At 40.8% G+C, this 26,582-nt stretch overlaps 1 protein-coding gene across 2 annotated transcripts in view; it reads left to right on the forward strand.

The window, feature by feature from the left end:
* ccdc146 (coiled-coil domain containing 146) overlaps positions 1-23,815 on the forward strand; it is a 63,670-nt gene extending 39,855 nt beyond the window's left edge. The window contains exons 14-21 of one of the 2 annotated variants that reach the window (XM_034196629.1): positions 2,496-2,660; positions 2,839-2,914; positions 4,627-4,775; positions 4,870-5,098; positions 17,898-18,008; positions 19,869-20,006; positions 21,333-21,458; positions 23,521-23,815. In XM_034196629.1, the coding sequence (XP_034052520.1) occupies positions 2,496-2,660; positions 2,839-2,914; positions 4,627-4,775; positions 4,870-5,098; positions 17,898-18,008; positions 19,869-20,006; positions 21,333-21,458; positions 23,521-23,685 (1,159 nt within the window). In that variant the 3' untranslated portion in view covers positions 23,686-23,815. The remainder of the gene's footprint in view (positions 1-2,495; positions 2,661-2,838; positions 2,915-4,626; positions 4,776-4,869; positions 5,099-17,897; positions 18,009-19,868; positions 20,007-21,332; positions 21,459-23,520) is intronic. The other variant, XM_034196630.1, reaches the window with a different exon arrangement.
* The last annotated feature ends 2,767 nt before the right edge of the window (positions 23,816-26,582 follow it).

The following is a 26,582-nucleotide window of genomic DNA, read 5'->3' on the forward strand; positions in this document are numbered from 1 at the left end:
ATGTATGATGAGATAAAGAGGATTTTGGTTAATGAGAAGGTAGTATTAAAACAGGGGTGTCCAAAATACGACCCGGGGCCAAATGCGGCCCGCCCACCATTTTGAATCAGTCAGCAAATTTAAAAAGTATAATGGAATATGGCCCACAAATGAAACTTGTGCTTGTCTTATATTCTTAAATATAAATGTAAATATATTACACAGTAGTATTCATGTGTTAATAAGACCACTTTTCAAATAAATTCAGTCAATTCAAGTTGGAAACATTTTCTAACATATCTTAGTTGATAAGCAAAAAGCCCAATGACTTATTTACATAACAAGCTTGAAATACACCCTTCCTATTTCTCCTTATTATAATCAATCTGAGGCTTCTGTTTTAAGGGATGAGCTGCCAACACTCACAAGCATCATTTAACTACATTTGATTGATTTTGCTAATTTATAACTGAACTTCTGAAGCAATATACCTCTAGTGAGTGGCCCAGCCCTTCGTATATTTGTCTGTATTACGGCCCTCGTCGAGAAAAGTTTGAACATCCCTGTATTAAAGGGGACCTATCGTGCAAAATGCACTTTTTGATGTATTTTATACATAAATATGTGTCCCGGTGTGTCGGGGAACTCACGCAGCGAAAATAAAACCCTCTCTCTTTTCCTCCGTACCCAAATCTCTCAAAATGGGGCTACAACGGAGCTGATCCAGATTTGCGTCCGATATGACGTAATATCTGAAATGTGGACCCACGGCCCTATCAGAAACGTTGCTATCAGAAACAATGCCCGACTGTTTTGGACCTCATATGGTCGGTGTTTACATTAGCATCGCTAACACTCAGAGCTAACCTGTACTGGAGAGCATGTGTGTGAAGAAGCAGGAAATAAAAAGGAACTCACCTTGTGGTATAACCGGCAAGAGACAAAGCCTTTGAGCTTCAGACTGTTTCAGAAATAATCCTTGATAATCCATGATATGGCGTTTCATCACGGCAGCATTTAGTTTAGACAGTAGCTGCCGGGTCCCGCATGAGCTCAGACCCCTGCTTTTTTCTTTTTTACATTTTTTTTCTTAAAGCTTTATACCCAAAATCTGCACTTTTGAAACAGGAAGTGAAATAGAGGGATATGAGGCATGGCTACAATGGGTGATCTGTTTGGTATTTTGAGAAAAACACTTCATAGACATGTTTTTTATATATTTGTATATATCTGAGACCTATGCTATTGCCTAAAAATAGCATGATAGGTGCACTTTAAAATAAGCTTAATCCCTGCATTTTCCTATGTACACTAGGGGTGGTAATTGTATCCCTGGTTATTTGCTTGGCTCCTCTGATCTGAGCTGGAATCGCAATTAATTCAGACATCTGCACATGTTGTCTGGGTAAAGAGCCCTAACTTCCTAATTGGTCATACTTCAGTATTCAGACACAGTCTAATGCATCTGGCAGCACCCAGCACAACAGCAGACATTCAATTTGCTCCCCAGCAGTCTGACGTGGATCCGCCCCGAGCATCTAGCGGAGCAAAAACAGGGCAGGATGATGATGGTGTTTACCCTCCCTCTGGAGTTGTAATAGACAAAACGTTAGCATATTTAGCAATCACTGCTGACATGTCTTACATGAGCGGTTGAAAAAATCACACTGCATGAAACGTCTTTTTGATCCACTAATTATGTGTGATGAACAAACAAATAAGTGTTCACCATGTTTACTTTCTTTTATCAAGATTTTTAACACTTTGATGCTGCCAAACTTTATTTAAAGTACACCTAGAGTCAGCCTTTGAAAAACAGTCATTGGATATTAAAGGTCCCCTATTTTTTTATCAATATATTATAGGTCTCAGATATATAAAAAACATGTCTCTGAAGTGTTTGGCTCGTAATACCAAACAGATCATTGCAACATTACCCATAATCCCCTCTGTTTCAGCCCTGTTTCCAAAGTGCTGATTCTCTGTCTGTTGCTTTAGATGAAAATAAGGAGCCCCTCCCCACGCCCCTCTGAGAGATATTTGGTTACAAAGAACTCAATGGTGCTCTAGGAGGAGATTCAGGTGATAAGGTGGGGGGGGGGGGGGGGGGGTTACCTTGGTTGGTGATTGGCTAATGGTTACACAAGCCAACACATCGTTATGACATCATAAAGTGGCCAAAATCTGATCAGCTCAGACAGGTTTTCATATAAATAGATCAGGACAAAAAGTGTGCAAATATTTTTTCATGAAACTTTCAGAATCTCTTAACGCAGAGGGGACACATGTTTATGTATAAAAAAACGTGAAAAAGTGGATTTTGCATAATAGGTGACCTTTAAGATTAAGACATACTCTATTACAAACTCACTCACTCAATGTGTTTTACAGCGATCACCGGCTGAGTTCATGTTCAAAAGGAACAAATAACTATACATTGAGTCAAAATAGGCACCAGGTGTTGTACAGTAGATCTAGAATGGGCTCATTGTTCTAATCTGTGATTTCTCCTTTAGAGTCCTACAGTACTGTAAACTGTGCAACATGATTACAGAGGAGAAGAATAAGTACGTGAAGTTGAAGCAGATCGCCTCTCAGACCATCGCGGAGCTGACGGAGCAGATTAAAGTGCTGGGAAATGAAACGGAGATCCAACGATCCATTGTCATCATCAAGAACCGGTGAGGAAAGAGGGGGACTAATGCAGAATAGAAGGCATAGACATCCCATAATCAAATACTGTAATAGCTGTGACAAATGCGCCGTCTGTAATGACTAAAAGGTTGATAATATGATATATCTGAAATCCCAATAATTGTTATTACTTTTATGATATATCTTTTTGTTTGTTCATCCCAGATCACTCACTAAGGCTCGTATGAGGCTCTCCAACAGCTCCAAAATAAGGGACAAACTGAACAATGACATCTCCAAGGTTCACACACACACACACACACACACACACACACACACACACACATAAACACTGTCGTTTAAAATGATTTCGCAGTGAGCTCAACTCTATAGCTGTCATAAACAAAGTTCAAGAGCCCTTTTTAATGCGGGAAAGCCACATCCAGTTTCCCGAGTATTTTTCATTGTGTGTTTCATAAAACTGAAAACAGAAAGTCACTCACAGTTCAGTATATAACGGTTTGTGAACATAAGAGCTGTCTACGTTTGTTCTCTGTTGTTTTAAAGGTGGGGTAGGTAATTCACTTTTTGTTTTATTCCATGGAATGCTCTTAACATCCCGATAGCAATGAATATCTTAAGTGCTTTGACAATAAATACATAAAAAAATGTCATCTGTGGAAGCCGTAGAACTGTAAAAAGCACGACCAATCATCTGGGCCGGCCGGCTAAAGTAACTGGATGGCCTACCTGCCTGTCAGCCTTCCATCTGTGCACAAACTTATCTCGTGCCCTCATTGGTCATGTGCGCGTTCGTGTGTGCTGGAGGAGGGGCTCTGTAAGGAAGTGGCAGATTTTTTCGGTTGCGTATTTTCAAATTCTAGCGCACTCGAGCTGGTTTCTCTATTCTTACCTACCCTACATTTAAGGTCATTTTATAGCAGCATATTTCGGCTGCACCAGAGAAAACTAAAAAGGATTTGTATATGAACTCGTCACGGTAAACAAGAAACTTTAAGTGCTATCAGAATATTAATTGTCTTGTTTTAATGGGATTTTTTTCAGTTATAATGTGAAAACGCAGCCAATATTGTTATAAACTAATGTTTAGGATGAAAAAGGGTTCAGATAACAGATACATTGAATCAGAATCAAGTTCATTGCCAGGTAAGTTTACACATACAAGGAATTAGCTTTGGTATCTGGAGGTGCGAACATAAATCATCTAAAAAAATAAGTTGCAAAGTATGTAAAAAAATAAATATATAAGGATAACAAAAAACAAGTATTTTTAAGAATCAATTTAGCATTAAAAAAGGATGCTAAAGACAAGTATTTACACCACATTTTAATTGTAACTATACAAATAAAGCTTATTTCAATGATTAGACTGAATTCTAAGCTACGCTGCTTCAAGCTTGGGATACAAGTCATTGAGCATGATGATGATGGATAATATCGTCCTTTAGTAAGTAGTTATACACAAAGAAGGATTTCTAATGGATGGGGCTGTACATAAGGAACTAATATGCTTCTGTAGTTCAGCATTATCAAATGAAATCATTCCATTTAAACTCCGGTAGAATTAGAATTGGGAGGGATAAAACCCTCTTTAATGGTCACACATGCAGAGCACACAGCACACACAGTGAAATGCGTTCTCTGCTTTTAACCCATCCTAGTACCAAGAGTCTAGTACTAGGAGCAGTGGGCAGCTATTGTACAGCGCCCAGGGAGCAATGGGAGTGAGGGGGGAAGGGGGGTGTCCGGTGCCTTGCTCAAGGGCACCACGGCAGGGCAGGAGGTGAACTGGGACCCCTCCAAGTAGCAGTCCACACTCCATATTTTAGGTCTGGTCTGGGACTTGAACCGGCGACCCTATAGCTCCCAGTCCAAGCCCCTACTGACTGAGCCACTGCTCATATGTGCGCAGTGCAAGTTCCAACAACCATGAATGTTCCCTGCGTCTTATGGGGTCTAAAAACATATCACACCATTTGTATTATCTTTTAGGTTGCCTGGAAACACCGTCAGATCACTCAGGAGTATGAGGACGACAAACTGGAGTTGATGAAACTCACAGAAATGATCAACGTCCAGGAGCAGGCACTTCTGGAAACAAACAGGAATCAGGAAACAGCCATACAGCGCCGCAACTCGCTGTATGTTCACGACTTTACACCGATATTAGCTGCCAGGAGGATCTAAACTACAAATGTCAAATCATGTGTCCTGATGTGTGTGTGTGTCCGACAGTGGCGTTCAGCTCCTGGAGCACGAAGAGGTGTTATTCAGCTCCTATGAAAAGGTGAACATCCAGGAGGCGGCCATAACTAAGGGTTATATGACACTGGAGACCCTGGAGAAGGAGACGAGGGATTTACAGCTGGAGATTAATGAAGAGGAGAGACGGATCGACCTGAAGAAGAAGGAGCTGCCCCTCAGGAAAAAGTCGGAGGAGGACATCACCATGCTGCAGATAGAGGTAGGAAGAGACAGATTCACAGCCACATTCAAAATGATTTCTTGACAATGTGTTCATTCCCAATCTGTTACTAAAAAAACTGGAACATTGACTTTAATTAAATCAAATCAAATCAAGTTTTATTTATATAGCACATTTATAAACGATTTTTGGTCGAGCCAAAGTGCTGTACATAAAATAAAAATAGCCTACAGTAGAGACACTTTACAGCAAATACAACAGCACAGATTGTTCAGAATATCAGTATGAGAAAAACGACATCCTCTATCCTTAGACCCTCACATCGTACAAGGAAACACTTCCAGAGAAAACCCACAGTTTAAAGGGAACATGGGAGAAACCTCAGGGAGAGCAACAGAGGAGGGATCCCTCTCCCAGGACGGACAGACGTGCAATAGATGCCGTGTGTAAATCGAAGAGATAATACATTTTACAGCATATAGACCGAATGTTAGGAAATGCATGTGTCTGTAATAAGAAGATGAATCCACGAGGATGTCAGCTACAATCCTGTGGAAGCCATCAGGGAAGCAGCGTGACGAGACCCAAGGCAGGACCGCAGAGACAGGTTCAGCCACGACCCGAAGTCCACGACTTAATCCAGAACTCAGGATAGAGGATCCAAGACACAGGACTACAGCAAGAGGATCAGCCTCGACTCCGGATCCCGGCGTGGATATAGATACAAAACAAGAAAAAAGATTTGGCTGGGTTAATCAGAACAAGAGAATACACAAACACAGACAGAGAGGGGAAAGGTCATTGGATAAAAGTTATTCTTGATAACCCTCTAGAAAGATCTCATGAACTTCCCCACTCAATCTATCAAGACCCGAGCAGTTCTATTAGATATAAGAAACAGAGATAGGGAGCACAACAACCTATCTCTTCGTCAGATGCACTCCCCCGCTTATCTAAGCGACTCTGTACCCCGTTACCCTCTACAAGGCCATAGACCAGCAGAGGGGAAATGGGGGGTGTGTAAGGGTAAGGATTTTTAAGAATAAACCGCAAGGGTCTAAAGGGAAAAAATATTGAATATAAGGTACTATATTTTAAGTAATCCTATCTACTATTCCTATATTTGAATAATGTATAAACTATTTTAAAAATACTTTATGAAATCCTATGTTATGTTATAAATATTAAAATAAAGAACTAAATGAATAAATAAATAAATGAATAAATAGATAATTAAACAAAAGCCAAAGAGAAAAAGTGAGTTTTAAGTGTTGATTTAAAACCCCCCAGGGTCTGGGCCGACCTCACATGGAGGGGCAAAGTATTGCAGAGCCTAGGGCCAGCCGCTGCGAAAGCGGCTGGCCCTAGGCGGCTGCGAAATCTGTTGACATAATAAATGTATTATGTCAACAGATTTCACATCACTGTATGAGGTTAGTTGAAAGCAATTAAATACATGGTTCAACTTGATAGTATTGCTTTCAACTAACCTTATGTGAAATCTGTTGACATAATACATTTAATTAAAGTCACTGTTTCAGTTTTTCAGTGTAATTACTTGAAGACGTTGTGGCTGGAAATATGTGGTAATGCATAGAAATCATTCATCAGTGATGATGACACCCACTTCTCCTTTGTTTGTGTCTCGTCTCATTCCTTGCGAAGAAGAAATGTAATTATACACACATGCATTTACAAACATTTGGACTACCTATGTTGCAAATGTATTATCTCTTCGATTTACACACGGCATCTATTGCACGTCTGTCCGTCCTGGGAGAGGGATCCCTCCTCTGTTGCTCTCCCTGAGGTTTCTCCCATGTTCCCCTTTAAACTGTGGGGTTTCTCTGGAGGTTTTTCCTTGTACGATGTGAGGGTCTAAGGACAGAGGGTCTAAGGACAGAGGGTCTAAGGATAGAGGGTGTCGTATTGTCATACTGATATTCTGTACAAAATGTAACATTTGTGATATTGGGCTATATAAATAAACATTGATAATTACTCTTTATTTTTTTTAACTGATATGTGCTTTAAAAGAAACCTCGCTGTATGGTTAATTTTGTCACAGCTAAGGTGCACTGTACTGTTAATACTAATGGAATCAATTGGCATTATTGTCACGTTGCGCCCATTTTCATCCGCGTTGATTTACCTAATCATCACTCAATGTTCTATGTACATTTGTGGAGTGATGAGGCTAGAAGCCAAACTCAAACTATATGCTGCTTCTTATAAACATATCAAATAAACACGAGAGTTGTCTGACTGAACGGTAATAGATGGGAACAAGCCCGTCAGATTTGGCAAAAAATAAACATCGCTAATATACTTTTTCAATTTCGCCTTAAGTAAATGCCCTATGTTTCTAGACGCCACACAATTCTACTGTAACTAGCACATACTGTCCCTCACTTTTCCACTATAGATGAGAGTAACACCTACGTCACTTCCGGGCGAAAATGACGGCCCCGCCCACTTTTGGGGGAAAGCAACGCATTTGAATGGCGGTCAATATAAATTGTTTGCCAATCCGATCAGACATTTTTTAAACCCGTGGAATTTTGGATCTTCAAAGAGCCAGATTACGATGGCCAGACAGGCAAACAATTACATTAAATCATTGGAAATCGACGATCGGTCTCGATATATGGTTAAATTAAAATCAGTAGGCGAGGCCGTAATTTCGCCAGCTGTTACTCTCATGAGCGAGGCGGAAAATAATAGTTTTATCATGCCAAAAAGCTGCTGTGTCGTTTATTGCACCTCAACATTAAAACAAATCCAGAATTCAGTGTTTCTGTACTTCCTCTAAGAAGAAAGGACAGTAAAAGAAGAGCTCTGTGGCTTCAGGCTCGATCGCCATTCAAATGACAGCGTTGGTTTCCCCAAAAGTGGGCGGGGCTGTAAAGTGACGTAGATGTTACTCTCATCTATGGACATCGATCGCCTACTGTTATATTTAACCATATATCGAGCCCGATCGTCGATTTCCAATGATTTAATGTAATTGTTTGCCTGTCCGGCCGTTGTAATCGGGCTCTTTGAAGATACAAAAATCTCCGGTTTTCTTACATTTCTGATCGGATTGGCAAAAACTTCAGAATTTGTATTGACCAATCAACTGACAGCGCTGTTTTCCCCCAAAAGTGGGCGGAGCCGTATTTTTTGCCCAGAAGTGACGCATTTGTTACTCATCGATAAAGCAGATTTTTTTTTAAAACAACATTGTTCTTACACCATTACTACATTTTCAAAAGCTTTCTTTGAACACCCACAGTAGAGATGTTATCGCCTCGTTTTTAGAACTGATCCTCTCCCTTTGTTTTGTTGAGGTGGAATGACGGTGTTCAAAAGTTTGACAGTGACGGTACTCCTGCACAAACATACTCTTCAGACAGACAAGCGGAAAATAAAATGAACCAAGAGGGACAAACCCAACCAAACACTGTGCTAGATTCTCAGAGACAAACCGAGACACACATGAATAAATTATATAAAAACACAAACATATTCGCTTTGCAATACTCAGAGAGTGACAGTTGGGGGAAGGAGCTGGATCTGAGAGGGTCCATGAACGCCACACACACACTGAGTTTCCCTGTGGATTGGGTGTGTAGCTGCTCTGGATCACAGTGACTGATTTTGACTTGCTGCTGCTGGACCACACTTCTCTCATCTGAGCCTTGTGCTCTTTTGGATGAGTGTTGGAACTGAATTCACCATGTGCTGCTTTTTTGAAAAATTCCCCTTTCCCTTTTCTCCATCTGTTTACTCCTTCTGCTGTTTATCGCTCGCAACAACAGGACTTGTCGTCGCCATCCTTTTTGCTTTTACTTTTATTTTGTATAGTTTCTCTTATACTCGGTTTCTTTACTCTTTCCCTTCTTAACTTTGTCTAACCATCTTTCATTGTTCCCTAGAGGCATTCTTGATGTTTTTTATTATATTTAATTAAAAAGCCCCTCGGACCTGATTCGCCTTTTTCTATATTTTCCCCCTTTTCTTATCTGACTGACCTTTCATTTGGCTGTAGACACAGAACATTCCTACCTTTTGTCCTATTGTTTGTGTTTGACAAGGAATGCCTGTTAGTCGGACACTCCTTAATTGTCTTCATTTCTTAACAGCCATTTGATAGATTGCATTTATACTTTGCAAAGGAATTCGTAATCCCAAGAGAATAACTCCTATTGATGCCCTGACTTCTTCTCTATCGCCATCGTGACGTTTCCTTTTAGTTTTGAGTGGAATATCTCCACAAATATTGAATTGTATTGATATTGGAACTTTCGCTACGTCCCCCTTAGGATACATTGAAATCATAACATTTGTAATCCCTAACTGTATTTGTCCAATACTTTGGTTCATAGTGATATACTTAAAGAACTAATGACTTCCCATAAACTCAGCTGTACAATGAGTTTTATGCTAAAAAAGCAAATGCTAGCACAAATTGCCAAAATATTGCTGTGTTCCAATGTTGGATTATTCCGTTTGCACACTTCCATGTAGAACATACACACTGTGTAATTACTTGCCTACTGTGTTCATTTTGACAGGGTACTGCTTACCAAAAATGATGATCGCCGCATTTGAAAGCTTGTTCCTTTCAGTGGTAAATTGCTAGTGGACAGAGCGTTCGCGCCAATATCAGATGGTGATTGTTGCCGGCCAAAAAATCTGCCTTCTTGTTCGCTCACTTAGAATTTGTATTCCGGTAAACCTCTGCGACTTCCTCGGCCACCATGTTCACTGCTTTCTTCCTTGAGGGTAAGTTTGATCGTTATGAGTACACCTTATTTTTTCTCTTTTTTGCCTTACTCAATCAATAAAAATGTTAGTGCAGAAGAACACAAACTGAGACACAGCGTCAGATAATACCATTGTAAACCTGCTAATCATTAGCACGTTAGCATTGTCTACAGCTCTGCTAGCATAGCTGTGGGTCTCATTCGGATTCTTTCACACACACATACGGGTTTTGGGCCGAGGGCGACACCGTACTTCCGGTATCCGCCATTTCACACGAGGTGCAACCAGAATATCATAGGCTATTGCCTTAATCAATATAGTCAACTCTAAAATACCACATATATGCATTGGCATGATAATATTATTGTGACAAGTGGGGTATTCACCTGGTGTTTCCAGAAGATAGACGTAGATGCTGCCAAAATCGACCGAATGTCACTTTCGAGAGTCGTTTCTCCATACATCGGCAGGCAGTCTGTAAGGGCAATCGGACAACCCACACAGCTCTAGTTTACGCTGGTAACGACCTAGAGCACACCCCTCAAGTCCAGAGATGTAATCCGAAGACATGCAGCGATTTCTTCGGTCGTTAATTCAGAAAAAAAACCTAGTGCGCTCTGCCTGGCTAGTTAGCTAGCTGTTTATATTAGCACCTCCAGGATATTTGCGCCTCCAGGAAAATGGCGTATTTATATATATATATATATATATGGCGCGCGTTGCATTGTGGGTAGCTCGTGACGTCACTGTGTGTGAAAGAATACTCGTGAAACTCCAACTTCTTTAACAATCAACAGTTACATCTCTAATTAGTCTGTTAATTAATCCGTCCACTCCGTCCTCATATCTCCCTCCACTTGTGTAAATAGCAAATAATCTCCTAAATCACTGCTCCCCTCATACAGCTTCTGTGTACAGAAAGTTAATCACTTGGTTCTCTCCTGTTGCGGGAAGTTTGCCAGCTCAATTCATTCTCCCAGTGAATTCACTCTCTATGCGAGTTTAATTTCCATGCTACACCCTTACTGTCGATTTTGTTATATATATTATGTATTTGTATTCATCTGTGACCGGTTTATCTGCTCATTCCAGACGGACCCCCCGACTCCCTCCCTTTGATGGGAAATGTTGACAAAGATAGATCGGGCCATCTGTGAGACTATTGAAGTTCAATATAGTCTGAGGCTCTTATTTGCTCAGTGGAATTTTAATTGCAGGAAAGTAAACAGGGTTTGATGTTGGATTTACTACTTGTGTATGAGTCGCTGGCACGTCCACATCTCAAGCACACACACAGGTGCATCGATGCTCACGCAGACATCAGCGCAATGTGTGTGAAGTTGTGATAATCGCCATGCAGCCACATTTGAATATTGTCCCTGTAATGACCAGTCTGTTAAGTCACATGCACTCATAATATTGCCAGCATACAGACAGAGATGTATTTGTGGAATATACACACAGTCAGTAAGGGAGTAGGATTTATAACCGGGAGGGGCTGATGACATACTGCACTGTCCCTGTGGTGGTGACTCATATTGTTTGTCTTCCTGCTGTTACATTTTTCCCCAATATGTCTGGGAGTTATTACCATGGGGAAACCCGCGGTGAATTGCGTCTCGATAGATGTGCGCAAGTGGAAGTGTGTTGTATGTGAGAGGCTTCACAGATAGAGAGTAAGGCTGATAACACGAGGACTTGAGTCTCTTCAGACTGCAGTCTAATTACCCATGAATATGAATGTCCAGTTTTCAGGCAGGACTTTAGACCAGGTGGTAGGTGTGGATGCCAAATGTAGTCAAAATGCTGTCAATTGTTTTCGTTGTAAGCTCTGCTGAATATTCCCATTGCCGATTTCATTGTACTGGCTACTAACTTGTTTTGTATGCTGCTCATTTTCACTGTAGAGGTAGTAGCTCCAAATGATTCACAATTACAAAAATATTCAAGTATCCTAAGAGTTTGTATTGATATCTTACAAGTTAGTTCTATTGTGCGTGTATGTGATGTCCAGCACGTCTCTAGCAAACTTTGCTTTGATAATTACAAAATTGAGGGTTGGATTAAAATTACTTTCGAAGTGGCTTTAGCAAAAAGCTATTGTTTACCTGCCTGGATTACGGTGCCCGACATTTGCAAATGTGTGACAATGTCAACAAGCATAACTTTTTAGTGTCCCTGTTTCCATGTGTTTTGACCAATGCATATTTATCGGCCACCATACTGGACAGATATTGCAAAGTCCCCCTAAAAACGATTATAATGTTTTAAAAATCCCAAATAAATACAATTATTAGAAACATGCAACAAAAAACAAAGCATACATATAACATAGCAATAAGATGGTTAAATCAGTACAGAAAGACAGATAACAGTATAGTGCAATTGATTGTTTGGATGGAGTCCCATTCTAATGCAGCTTTAATAGAGAATGCAATCTCCTCTTGCTGCACCTCTTGTTATTACTGTGAGGTGAAGCCGTGTATATTGTTGTACACAAGGCAAGCATTCACACTTTTATTCATGTTTTCCCAGCTCAACAAGTCGTACTTTTTAAAGTGCACTTATCGTGCTATTTTAAGGCATATATTATGGGTCTCAGATATATACAAATATATAAAAACATGTGTTTTGCTCAAAATACAATCAGATCATGCATTTTAGACATCCCTCATATCCCTCTATTCCAGCCCTGTTAGAGAAACGCAGATTTTGGGTCCTTAGCTTGAAAAAAAAAAAAAGAGGAGGCGGAGCTAATGCCTGATCAGAATTCTACCGGAGATACAAGTTAAATTCTGCTGTGATAAAACGCCATCCTGTTCTAAACCACATCAAGGATTATTTCTGAAACAGTATGGAGCTCAAATGCTTTTTCTCTTGCGGGTTTATCACCAGGTGAGTTCCTTTTTTAAATTCCTGCTTTTTAAACACACGTGCTCTCCAGTACAGGTTAGCTCTGAGTGTTAGCGAGGCTCTGCTAATGTAAACAAAGACGAGATTACGTCCAAAACACGTCAGGCATTGTTTCTGATAGCAACGTTTCTGATAGTGCTGTGGGTCCGCCGCCGATTTGACGTCATAACGGCAGCAAATCTGTATCCGCTCGTTGTACCGCCGTTTTTAAAAGATTTGGGTACGGAGGAAAAGAGAAAGGGTTTTATTTTCTGACGCTGCGTGAGTTCCCCGATGCACCGGGGACACATATTTAAGTATAAAAGACATCAAAAAGTGCATTTTGCATGATAGGTCCCCTTTAAGTTTTAGTTTATCCACCTTATGTGGACTTTGGCACTCTTTATAACCTGTCCGGGCTCAGGATTACGCGGGTAGAAGGAATTCCAGTACAATCTGAACACTTTAAAGGTCATTCGCAGTTATCCTTTTAATGTCTTGTACGAGCCTGGATTTAGCCTGAGGTCCTTTACAGACGGGAACCTCACCACACCTAACTATTCCTGAATCCCAGGTAAAGAGTGATAGTGAGGGCTTTGAGTTGTTACAGGTTTTCAAGGCTGTGGGATGATTTGCTTGAGGAATTCAGGCCTGTACACTCAGTATTATCCACCAAAAATACATTTGTATACCCCTTAATACGTTTTTTACCCCAGTGGCCTTATCTGACATTGTGCTTGCATTGCTTATTGATTTTATGTTTTGAAACATGTGTTGCTCGCAATGTTTTCTAACATCAATAAACCCCTGTAATCCCCGCTGCAGGTCGTGCTCTCGCTCAAAGAAAATCCGAAAGCTGACACTTCAGAGCAATATTACCGAGTATTAATATGACCTGCTGTCAAATGATTATGTAGAAGCCAGGTTCAAATGCATATTTCCATAATTTATTCCTCATTTTCCGGCGTATAAAAGCTTTAGTTCAGCTTCCCTGCTCTCATGTTCTGCTTATTAACCTTATAACCTTATGATGATTATGATGTCACTCCTAGTTTACTTTACTGACCTTTCTACTACGACCCTTTGTCCTTTATTCCCTTTAATTGAAAGGAACTTTGTAACCTAGTTTTGGGATTTTAAATAGGGTCATTATTTATTATTGCTACACTTTGCAGTGTGTCATCTATTATGTGGAAGGCAAATTGTATTCCACTGTCACACGTACAATGCTTTACAGCGTTCATGAGCCAAGAAAGCAGCGATTGTTTGTGACAGACAGCTGAAGAAAACAGAGAGGCAGGCAGGCATGAACAGAGACGCTGACACGGAGACAGATGAATGCAAAGAGAAAGACAAACATCAACGCGTACGAGCAGACGGGGATAAAAATGTTAAGAGGGAGGCCACGACACAGAGAAGAGATTGATTGAAGAGCGGAGAGGGGAGAGTGACAGATGTGCGCTGGGTGCCATTCATCATCAAGTGTTTAAGTGGTTCAGGGTGGTTACGTACGAGGACATAACTCAGATCAGTCAGACTCGTGAGCGAGGACTGGGCACACACTGGTTTCAGACGTCTATAAAAAAAGAAAGGTTGTCATGTATTAAAGGGGCCCTATTATGCTTTTTGGAGTTTTCCCTTTCCTTAGGTGTGTTATATAGGTTTCTGTGCATGTAAATGGTCTGGAAAATCAAAAATCCCAAAGTTCCCTCCCACAGATTCCCCCCCTGCCTGAAACGCCTCCATTGGACTCATTTACATCCATAACACAGTGATATTGCGCTTTCTTGGCTAGCGCTCGAACACATTGTAATTGATTGGCTAAGGGGCGGGTCATGTCTAAGCGCTTGACCAATCACAAGGTCTAAGGACAGAGGGTGTCGTATTCCTGTTCTGTATACACTGTAAAGCCCCCTGAGACAAATGTACATTTTTGATATTTGACAATATAAATAAACTTTGATTGATTGAATGGTTGACCAATCAGAGCAGATTTGGCTCTGGTTTCAGACAGAGGGTGAAAAGAGGCACAGGCAGTATGAGAACAAATAAAGCACTTTTTGAACATGAAAGCATGGAGACATGTCCCAGTAGAGACACTACATACTCAAATAAACCTGAAAATGAGCAGAATATGTCTCTTTAAAAGTTATGCTCCTCATTGGTCAGTTGTGCACCAGCTCAGGTGAACATGATCTGCTCTTGTCTACGCCTCTGCTCAGGTGTCCCTGATCTCACCTAATCACTGCATACAAGGAAGGCAGGAGGAGAAGTTTTGGACACTCTGCTGCATACTATGCTAGAAAGCTAGTGTTTTATTATTATGAATTATTTTGGCTTAGTTTTTTGTATGGAGGTTTTAGGGGCTTTCTTTCTGAGTTGAGTTTTGTTTTTGTTTAAGGGGGGGGAGTTCTGCGTCCTACAGCCCATGGTGTGGCTGGCCCAGGCTTCCTCCATCTTTCTGTTCTTTTCTGCCAGTCCTCCAGACTTGTCCTATTTTAAATTAGTCATCAATAAAATCATGTGGTTGTTGTAAACTCCATCTGGTTTGGCGTTTTAAATATATGCCACGGGTCACAACGTGAGCCACAAATGTTGTTGCTATGCTGCGGCCGTAGCAGTCAGACACAATTTCAGCTTCCATGCATCTCCTGTCTGATTCTGTCTCCCAGCTTTCACTCTCTATCTCTTCCTCATCTCCTCACTCTGGACTTCACTTTATCTTCCTCCATCTGTCAGCCTTTTATCAGTTTGTCCGTGTACGTGCTTTTCATTCTATCAGGATCAGCGTCTCCCTTTCTCAACTCTCGTTTCCCCGCGAGAGCATCCGCAGCCTTTCCAACACCTCCCTTAATCACATGACGGTCATACTAATAAATGAAAACCTGAATCATGTGACATTGACGGAGCGCTGCACACTCCGGTCTGTTTGAATCAGACTCAATGTGCGGAGAATTCATTAATCTCTTCCAGGGAGGGAAGGGGAAATGGGAATCATCCCTTTGTTCCACGCTGTCTTTGGATGCTCCGCAGATAATCTCTCGCGTTAGATGCAGGCACGTGAACATGCGCAGGTGCGTGTACGTGCACACACTGTATGGTTGAGTGGAGAGAAGCTAATGTTTCATAAGCTGGGTCACTGCAGGTCAGACCCCTGTGTCCAACATTTTTCTACCCCGTTTCTCCTCCTCTTCTCGTTCCCTCTCCTCTCTTATCGCCATGTTTCCTATTTTCTCCTGTCTCTCTTCAGATTTGTTTTTCTTCTTTCTATTTTCTGCCCTGTCACGGCTCCTTGATCATCTCGGCTTTATATATTTTTTATATATATAGACTTCCTTTATTCCCATTGCTTTAACGTCCCTGCTGAGGGACTGTATCTGCTTGAATTGCTCATTTCCGTATGCACACCCTGCACAGGTGAGGAGGCCACTTGTCTCCTTATTTGTCTTTGTCTCTGTAATCTATTTTAAGTACTAGAACCATCCATCTGAGCAGGTGAAGCAGATATGAGTTCATATCATCTTTATTAAAATGTACTTAAGCAGATTGGATCTTCAATCATTGAGTTTCTTTGAATTTCACATCTCTAAGTATCTAAATAGTGTATACACAGCTAATAACCATTTGCTTTAATACGATATACTGGAGTTCTGTATGCCAGAGCAGATAATTAAGTCACCCCCCCTCTCTGTACATTAATCCAAGAATATGTGTTTTTTACATGCATGTGATCCCAGGGTGTGCCGCATGCGCTCAAACAGTCTTTCCTACAGGTGTTAGCATTGTTAGCTCTTAGCCTCCGAGTTCAGCCATCTCCATGTTGAGAGGCTCATCGATATGCTTGACTGCATTTCATTGGTTGGATCAATATTATTACCTATGCTATGAGGTAATGTTATCGGCTCAGTTTGTCTGTCTTTCAGCAGGATTACAGAAAACTACAGGCAAGTTTCACGAAACCTGACTAAAAGGTGCCGGATGAAGAAAACACATTACGTTTGTCTTTTGTATCTCGTCTCTTTTGTATGTCACATTGCGAGAGATACGGCATTATTGCTGCATTTATGTGTTATATGAATAAAAGCAAACATTTGCTCCGGACAATTAATTAATGCAACCTTATGTAAATCCACTTCTTGTTTAAACTCTATGAGCTTTATCACATCTTATTTGTAGCGTCAATTGTTTCCACATTACCACTTAAAGCTCATGAATAGCCCAATATCTAAAGAACATCATGGTACCATCCTAAGCACTGTTTGGCCTTGATGGAAGTCTGCTGTCTACCACTGCCTTTTCAGTTTGTATTACATTATATTCTGAATAAGCCAACCATCCACTGCTGTATAAATACAAGACATTTTCATTTCCTGTTCCATCCAATAGAAATAGTCTAGACATCGTAAACACATTTACACATCCTGACATATTTTGGTATCTTGCCAAACTTTAGGATCTCCACTAGAATTTTAACAAGGAAACGTTTTGTGTTGCCCGGACCAACAATTTAAGATTGCTCTGGCTTCTTCTCAAGATTGAAAATTGTAAAAAAGAAAGAAAGAAAGAACTGTCCCATAGCACTGCTAGAGATACAAATTATATCATTGATCTTAAAAGTTGATCAATAAATGATGTCAGCACTACATATTTTACACCTCACTAACTGCAGCTGTTTTTGAGTGTCTCATCCAAAGGCCTGAATCTACAATTCCTAAAATGTCCCCTCTTTTCATTTCCATGTCTTCTCTTGTCCTCCTGCCTGTCTTTTGTGCTGTCTTGTGTATCCTTGCCTCCCTTTCTATTTCTGCTGTCCAAAGGGATTTTAGAATATTATAAAAACAGTCCCTCCGGTGGCGTTTTAAATTGTGCTGCCTTTTATCTCACTTTGCCAGTTACTTGTCACCAAGTGAAGTAGCTCCTATATAAAGCACTACAGTAAATTTAGATCTCATACTCTTTTTTTAATCCCCTGTGCAACACAGATCTTAAATATCTGGAGGACAAAACAGACAGTAGCTGAGATTTGTTTCTCTTCATGTTTACTTACTCATTTATGTGAAGTCTGCCTTGTGGGAAATGTATTTTATTACTAGGCCTTAATGACAGTGACTAGAGATTTGTCTACATGTGCAGTAAAGTAAAAGCTTAATATACAGTGTGACTAGTCATGTTTTTGTCTCACTCTGTCTCTCAGCTGTCAGAAGCCAGGGACGAGACACTTGAAGGTCTGAATCGAATGATTGGTTACAAAGAGCTGAAAGGAAACGACCCAACGACTGAAGAACTGATCAAGAAGATTGAGCAGGTACACACAATCATCACAATGTGTTGGTGTGTGTGTGTGTGTTTGTGCACACATTGCATATAAGCATGTATTTGCAACCCACCCTATGCATGGTATGGTATACAAAGGTATAACATGTGGCATTAAAACATCAAAATGACCTATGTTATATGCTAGGTACTACTTACATAAGCTCAAATGTTTCCCAGAGAAAAACTTTCAATCAATATTATGGTACGTTTTATTTGGTCGCCAATAACTTTGTCATATTCCAATTCTACATTCGTCATTTTATCCTTTTTTACCGTCATTTTTCATTGAATATTTTAACCGGTTGAAGGATTTTAATGATCTGACATCTGGATCCGAAATATCAGAGAAACAAGCTGAGCAAACGTAAGCTCGTATCCCCTCTCTCAGCACAGATTTTTGTTTCCAAACAGTTTTGTTCCGTGATTTGACTGATTTTACCCACTGGATCTGTTTGTTTTAAAGAGGATAAGAAGCCTGCCTATCATTTCGACTCCAGGTTAAAAACCTCCTGAACATCGAAGCTATCTTAATCTTGAGAAACTGACTGCATGGTCCCAATATACAGTACTTCACATCTGTGTCATTTGTCAAAAAGGCCTATTAAGCTTTGGGTTTCCCCTTCCCTGTAGTTTGTTATATAGTTTTTAGTGCATGTAAATGGTCTGCAAAGGGTAACATCCCAAAGTTCCCTCCAGAGGGAGTTTCTCTCCCACTGGCTGAAACACTTCCCACCACCCATTGGACTCCTTTGTTTACTTCCTTGACTTCGTGACATGATCACTATGTAACACGTGCGCTCCTATTGGCTAGCGCTCCAACACATTGTAGGTTCTGGGCAGTGGCGGCTCTAGAGTATTTTTGTTGGGTAATCTATGGTAGGGCTAACCCATACAGTGGTGGGGCTCAAGTCAGTATTTGCAATGTAATTACATAGACGCTAGCCTATAACTCCCTTGACAGTGAAACGCCACGCGTGAGGTTTCGATTATTTCCCTGTCTCAATCAAAATGGAACTGTATGAAATAAAACGGCACATTTGTCTTGTAGTAAATAAAAAGGGATCACTGTGAACGTGACGTATGATAGTACACGTTGAAGATCCAATGGGGATACTGAATGGCGGTTCCGATTGATCTCTTCAGTAATGCATGATGCAGGCTCAACATTTCGTTGCTCTGATTGGCTGTAATAATACATTTTATTGATATAGCGCTTTTCACAACTCAAATTGCATTCGGAGGCATTCTGATCCGACCGCGGCCGCGCTGATATTATAACGCCAGAGAATTTCCACACCTTTAGTGTATAAAACTCCCCCACTACTATTCCTTGCACCCCTCTTCTAGCATAAGCCCGAATGGTCTGAACCATATTGCATCAGTAACATGCACTTGTTGTTACAGCAGGAGCAGTTTGTGTGTTGTGGACACGACCCGTATATTTTCGCAAGCCGTGTTCTCAACATTTAGCATTTTGCTTATTATTTAATTTAATTTGCTACTTTAACATAATTTTTCATGGTGGGGCTAATTTCTTGGTATGGCTGTAGCCTACCCCAGCCATACCCTGGCACCGCCACTGATTATCGGCTAAGGGAAAGGACATTTCTAAGCTGTTGACCAATCACAACAAAGGCAGTATGAGAAAAATAAAGACCTTTTTGAACATTCAAGCATGGAAACAAAGTACACAAATGAACCCTAATATGGCCCCCTTTTAATGTTTTAATGAGAAGCTCCTAGTGGCAGAGAATGAATGAAATGCGTCCACTGAGGTAATATTTCTTGCCCTTTTACCCCTCCTTCCAAGACATGAATGACAGTAATCTTTGTGTCTCTATGCATTTAGCTGGAGATGTCTCTATCAGACCAGGAGAGGCGGCTGCTGGAGAAACAGCTCCTGGTGGACCAGGTGACCCGGCTCTCGCAGCCTCTCAGCGAGCGGGCTGAGAACTGCCAGCAGGACCGACTCTCACTGGCAAAGAAGGTAGACAAAAAAAACCTCCAGCACACGGACAGAGACGGGGCTTAGCCAGAGTACACACACGGATAGAACAAAACACACAGAAGAACACACTCCCACACTCGGATTAACACACACAAGATACTTGTTATATCATTCACCTACTAACTCAGTCCACTCCTTCAAACCCGCTCGTTGTTTTCGCAGCATGTGCGCTCCATGTGAGGAGCACAGTGGGCATCAAAGAGTTCACCGAGCATTACACTTCATTTCCCCCGTCTTCCTCTCATCTGTATTTCTCTGTGCTGCTACGACTATAACGAGTCAGGAGAACAGGGTTCATTGCATGTATTAAATAGTGGAAACATGTAATGATGACACTAATGAAGATAGATCGGAAGCCGTAATTAAATCTACCTCATCATCATTTTTCATTAGCATAGATCTAAATCAAATCATATTGAATCATTAGCTCCACAGCTTCTGTCTGCACATTTTTCTCACTCGTAAATCGCCAAATGCTGAGGCACAGGTGGACTCATTTCACGAGTGAACAATATCGTTTTCCATATGAAGAACATCATATATAACCAAATACCTTGATATTGTAGATAGATTTTTGATTATAATCATTAGTCATGTGGATAAGTGGGTAAATGCAAATAATAGAACGGATATAATATTCCATGCCTCACATACTTATATATATAATAACTTTATATTTGTTACTGTACATTTTGTAATTCAACATGATATTTTCTACTTTGTTGTTTATTTCTAGTCTTTACATTTGTATTGTACAATGCCATGTCTTTTTATGCTTCTGTAAGACAAACATTTCCCACATTTTGATCAATAAAGTACTTCTTAACTTCTTATCTACAGCAGTGTGATATCTTCTGAAAATGCCACCACTTTACCGCAATACAGCCTTTAAAACCATTACAATATTACCATATCCAAAATCTTAGACAATATCGGGTCTGTTGTCACGGTATCAACCAATTATTGATATATTACCTGCCCTACTGTGAGTTCTGACGATTCATTTGAAGCGACACTAAACATTTAACAAGCAATTCCAAAACTTTGGGAGTGAGAATTTGTTTATCAAAAGATCTACAGTTATTTGGAATCAATATATGATTCAGCTTGTGTGTGTGTGTGTGTGTGTGTGTGTGTGTGTGTGTGTGTGTGTGTGTGTGTGTGTGTGTGTGTGTGTGTGTGTGTGTGTGTGTGTGTGTGTGTGTGTGTGTGTGTGTGTGTGTGTGTGTGTGTGTGTGTGTGTGTGTGTGTGTGTGTGTGTGTGTGTGTGTGTGTGTGTGTGTGTGTCTCTCTGCCTGCCTCTAGTTGAATGAGCTCCGAACTCAAGTCATCGACTCCAACCAGCGCATGATGGCCGTCTCCGCAGAGCTCTCCATGAAGCACGCCACCGCTCTGTCTCTACAGCAGGAGATTAAAGAGAAGGAGTTTCAGGTCAGAGCGGGGTCTCCATCACCCCCTGCACCCACAATCATCTGATGCACTTTGTCCCCCTGTGCAAGCCCACTGTCTTTCCTTTTATTATTCCCATGACTCCACTGACTGCGGTCGAAAAAGAGCAAAAATAATGATTTTTTTTTGCTGTGTCCCGTCTTTCAGCAAAATACCATTCAACGATCATTTTCATAAATAAAATCAATGAGAGTAAACGACACTATGCAACACTGTGGATCCGGGCTAACACAGTTAATGAAAGCACAGAGGAGACAGGATTAATATAATATAATATTTACACTTGGAATAATGTTTTTTAAACAGGTTTTATCTGCAGAATTGATGTTGTTTGACCCAAATAATCCCACCACAGGGTTTACTCTGCAGGACCCACATCACTACAAGGCGCATCACTACAGGGGATCAAAACATATTAATATCATTATTTATTAAAGACAATACCACACAATACATAAGACTAACAAAAAACATCTGTAACCAACATTGTCAGTATGACAACAACTCTAAAACAAATGTCAAACGTTTTTATTTGAATTTTTACAAATGAATAAATATTATGGACTTACACTTTTCACCAATTCATCAGTGGCGAACCGTGTCTACACAACTGGACCTTTTGTACACACACACACCCTCCGCCGCCGCGACAAACAAATCAACGTAACACTGTAATATTACAGATCAACAACACAGATACCATTCTCATTTATTATTTTACATACATTTTATTTATATAATTACATCGATTTTTTGTTTGTTTTATCTGAGTGTTCCAGGGTATTCTCTGAATACCTTGAAGGCGCTGACGGTTCGCCACTGCATTTCATATACTTCATACTAATAATCCAAAATGGGATTAATAAAGGAATTGTGACCATGTGTTTTTGGAATAAAGCCCTAATTTAAAAAGAAACCTCTTAGCCCCAGTAGCAACTTCCGTACAACTAGCAACCAAGACAAATCCTATTCTTGTTGACATTCAAGCTACTTATTAAGTAGCCTGTTAAGTTGAAATATTACCTCGCTTTTTTTGCTGTTACCTTTTATTATCACTTTCAAAGAACAGTAAGTTAACCTCTTAATAGTCTCAACTCGCTTATTGAAGGAGAAGATCACATTTAAATGTTTTTGTTAAAGCTAATTACAAGCTAAAGCTAATTGCAAGCTAAAAAGCTAATTCGATATCAGCAAAGCCATGCTGTCGTACCTGTTATTTTTCAATTCCCGTAATTTTCTTTTTTTTAAAACGACTTGCTTCAAAGCCATATGGCCAATTAGTCCGATGCTAACATTGACTCTCCTTTTAGCTCTGTTGGAGGAAAATATAGCCTTTTTTTCAGCCGCTAAATGCTACACTATGTTCACAAGCTAGTCGCTAATTATGGTTAGCCATTTGGTACGCAGAAAGTGTATGGTGGTTTAGAAAGATGTACTAACTAAACTCATACAATATATATTATATTTACAGTTTCAATCTTTAAATCAGCTTTGCAAGGAGCTTTATTTTTAATATACATTTCATTCAGAAGTGACTAGCAATGCTAAACCTCATGTTGTTTGTTTTTGTTTGAAATCTTCCATTAACAACTCATTCCATCAGCCACTCACTACTATACCAATTATAATGCCATTTCTTTACAATATGTTCCTGTTGAGTTTGAGTTTTAAAATAGAAACCAGCTTTTATTTAGTCAGTCTTGAGGTAAGGCCATGAGCAAAATCATCGTTTGAGCAAGACATTTAAAAATTCTGACAGTTTGAACAGAAAGTCTCACTGTCTCTGTAAATATTATATTAAACTACTAAAATTAGATTGTTTCTCAGCTGCTTTGTAAATGTTTTTCAAGAGACGCGTGTTAATAACCTGCAGACGCCCTGCAGCTGATGTATGCCGCAGACACAGGATGCAGAGGCATAACTTTCCCAATTTCTGACTGTAATACGACCATCTGTTTTTGGCCGCCGTTAGAAATGAATTGAGCAAAGAGTGGCCGAGGTGACAGGAATACAAAGTGATTTTGCTCTGCCCCTGTGTTTCCAGATGGACAGGTGCCAGAGGCAGCCGGAGGAGGGCCTGCCAACATGCCCCGAGTTAGAGAAGGAGTGGAGGAGGATGCTCCGAGACAGGAAGAGGAGACGGAGGGACAAAGAGGAGCGGGAGAGGGTACAGAAACACACACACACACACTGGTCACAAATTGATTAAAGCGCCGAGGGCCGTGAAAAGAAGATAGAGTGACAAAGAAAAGAGACGCAGGGCAGGATTCTATTAAAGTTCTGGCGGACAAAAGAGTCTGAACATGCACAGAGAGATCAGACAGGAGGCTTCACCACATGCACAAACATGGGGCAAGAAGGGCAGCGTGGAGGCTGTCTGACCAGGAAATACACCAGAGAGGGCAAAAGTACACACATCCTTTACTCAAGTAGAAGTACAGATACTCGTGTTTAAAAATACTCTGGTAAAAGTAGAAGTACTGACTAAACTTCTTTACTCAAGTAAAAGTAAAGAGGCTTTGAAATAGTACCCATAACTAGCAGCTGCTTTAAAGAGTACCTGCCTCCCTTTATATTAACAGAACAATAATGTCATTGTTAGCTAATGAATGTTTCCATGCTGAACAACGGCAACATGACAACGTTTCCATTGGTCCCTCTTCTTTAGAGAAGACCAGGAAATGATGGATACACGGATCGTGTTCAAATCAATAGGCACGCAATGACTCTAAAGAATAATGATCACGCATCAAACACACATTCAGACTAAAGGAACCAGCTGTTTGGAAAATGAGAGAAGTAGAAAGTACAGGTATTTGAGTTCAACATGTAAGAAGTAGAAAGTACAGGTATTTGTGTTCAACATGTAAGAAGTAGAAAGTACAGGTATTTGAGTTAATCATGTAAGAAGTAGAAAGTACAGGTATTTGTGTTCAACATGTAGAAAGTACAGGTATTTGTGTTCAACATGTAAGAAGTAGAAAGTACAGGTATTTGAGTTCAACATGTAAGAAGTAGAAAGTACAGGTATTTGTGTTCAACATGTAAGAAGTAGAAAGTACAGGTATTTGTGTTCAAAATGTAAGAAGTAGAAAGTACAGGTATTTGTGTTCAACATGTAAGAAGTAGAAAGTACAGGTGTTGTGTTCAACATGTAAGAAGTAGAAAGTACAGGTATTGTGTTCAACATGTGAGAAGTAGAAAGTACAGGTATTTGTGTTCAACATGTAAGAAGTAGAAAGTACAGGTATTTGTGTTCAACATGTGGAGAAGTAGAAAGTACAGGTATTTAAGGTTCAACATGTAAGAAGTAGAAAGTACAGGTATTTGGGTTCAACATGTAAGAAGTAGAAAGTACAGGTATTTGTGTTCAACATGTAAGAAGTAGAAAGTACAGGTATTTGTGTTCAACATGTAAGAAGTAGAAAGTACAGGTATTTGGGTTCAACATGTAAGAAGTAGAAAGTACAGGTATTTGTGTTCAACATGTAAGAAGTAGAAAGTACAGGTATTTGAGTTCAACATGTAAGAAGTAGAAAGTACAGGTATTTGGGTTCAACATGTAAGAAGTAGAAAGTACAGGTATTTGGGTTCAACATGTGAGAAGTAGAAAGTTCAGGTATTTGTGTTCAACATGTAAGAAGTAGAAAGTACAGGTATTTGTGTTCAACATGTGAGAAGTAGAAAGTTCAGGTATTTGTGTTCAACATGTAAGAAGTAGAAAGTATAGGTATTTGTGTTCAACATGTGAGAAGTAGAAAGTACAGGTATTTGTGTTCAACATGTAAGAAGTAGAAAGTACAGGTATTTGAGTTCAACGTGTAAGAAGTAGAAAGTACAGGTATTTGTGTTCAACATGTGAGAAGTAGAAAGTACAGGTATTTGTGTTCAACATGTAAGAAGTAGAAAGTACAGGTATTTGAGTTCAACGTGTAAGAAGTAGAAAGTACAGGTATTTGTGTTCAACATGTAAGAAGTACCTCTCTGAAGAACCAGCACCTTACCGTGGTAGAGAGGTTTGTGTGCCCTGATGAACCTGGGGGCTGTGTTGTCTGGAACCTTGTGTTCCTGGTAGGGTTTCCCATGGCAAATTGGTCTCAGGCAAGGGGCCAGACTAAGATTGGTTCAAAAGACCTCATGAAAGACGATACAAGAAGTGAGGATACCCGGCCCGGAGGAAGCCCGGGGTCCCCTTCTGGAGCCAGGCCCAGAAGGAGGACTCGTCGGCGAGCGTCTGGTGGCCGGGCTTGCCACGGAGCCCGGCCGGGCCCAGCCCGAAAAGGCAACGTGGGCAACACCTCCGCTTCTCCGTCCCGCGGGCCCACCACCTACGGGAAACATCAATGGGGTCGGGTGCGCTGCCAGAAGGGTGGCAGTGAAAGCGGAGGGTCTCGACGGACCAGACCCGGGCGACAGAAGCTGGCTTTGGGGACGTGGAACGTCACCTCTCTGGGGGGGAAGGAGCCGGAGCTTGTGCGGGAGGTGGAGCGTTACCAGTTGGATCTGGTTGGGCTCACCTCTACGCACAGCGTCGGCTCTGGAACCTTACTTCTGGATAGGGGTTGGACTCTATTCTTCTCCGGAGTTGCTCAAGGTGTGAGGCGCCGGGCGGGTGTGGGGATACTCACAAGTCCCCGGTTAGGTGCTTCGTTGTTGGAGTTTACCCCAGTGGACGAGAGGGTCGCCTCCCTACGCCTGCGGGTTATGGGGGGGAAAACTCTGACTGTTGTGTGTGCTTATGCACCCAACAGCAGTTCAGAGTATACGGCCTTCTTGGAGACCCTGGAAAGAGTCCTGTATGGGGCTCCTGAAGGGGACTCTTTAATCTTGCTGGGAGACTTCAACGCACATGTGGGCAATGATGGAGACACTTGGAGGGGCGTGATTGGGAGGAACGGCCCCCCCTGATCTGAACCGGAGTGGTGGTTTGTTACTGGACTTCTGTGCTAGTCATGGATTGGCCATAACAAACACCATGTTCGAACATAAGGATGCTCATAAGTGTACGTGGTACCAGAGCACCCTAGGCAGAAGGTCCATGATCGATTTCGTTATCGTATCATCGGACCTGAGGCCGTATGTTTTGGACACTCGGGTAAAGAGAGG

The sequence above is a fragment of the Gymnodraco acuticeps genome, unplaced genomic scaffold (genome assembly GCF_902827175.1).
Source record: "Gymnodraco acuticeps unplaced genomic scaffold, fGymAcu1.1, whole genome shotgun sequence".
Lineage (NCBI taxonomy): Eukaryota > Metazoa > Chordata > Actinopteri > Perciformes > Bathydraconidae > Gymnodraco > Gymnodraco acuticeps.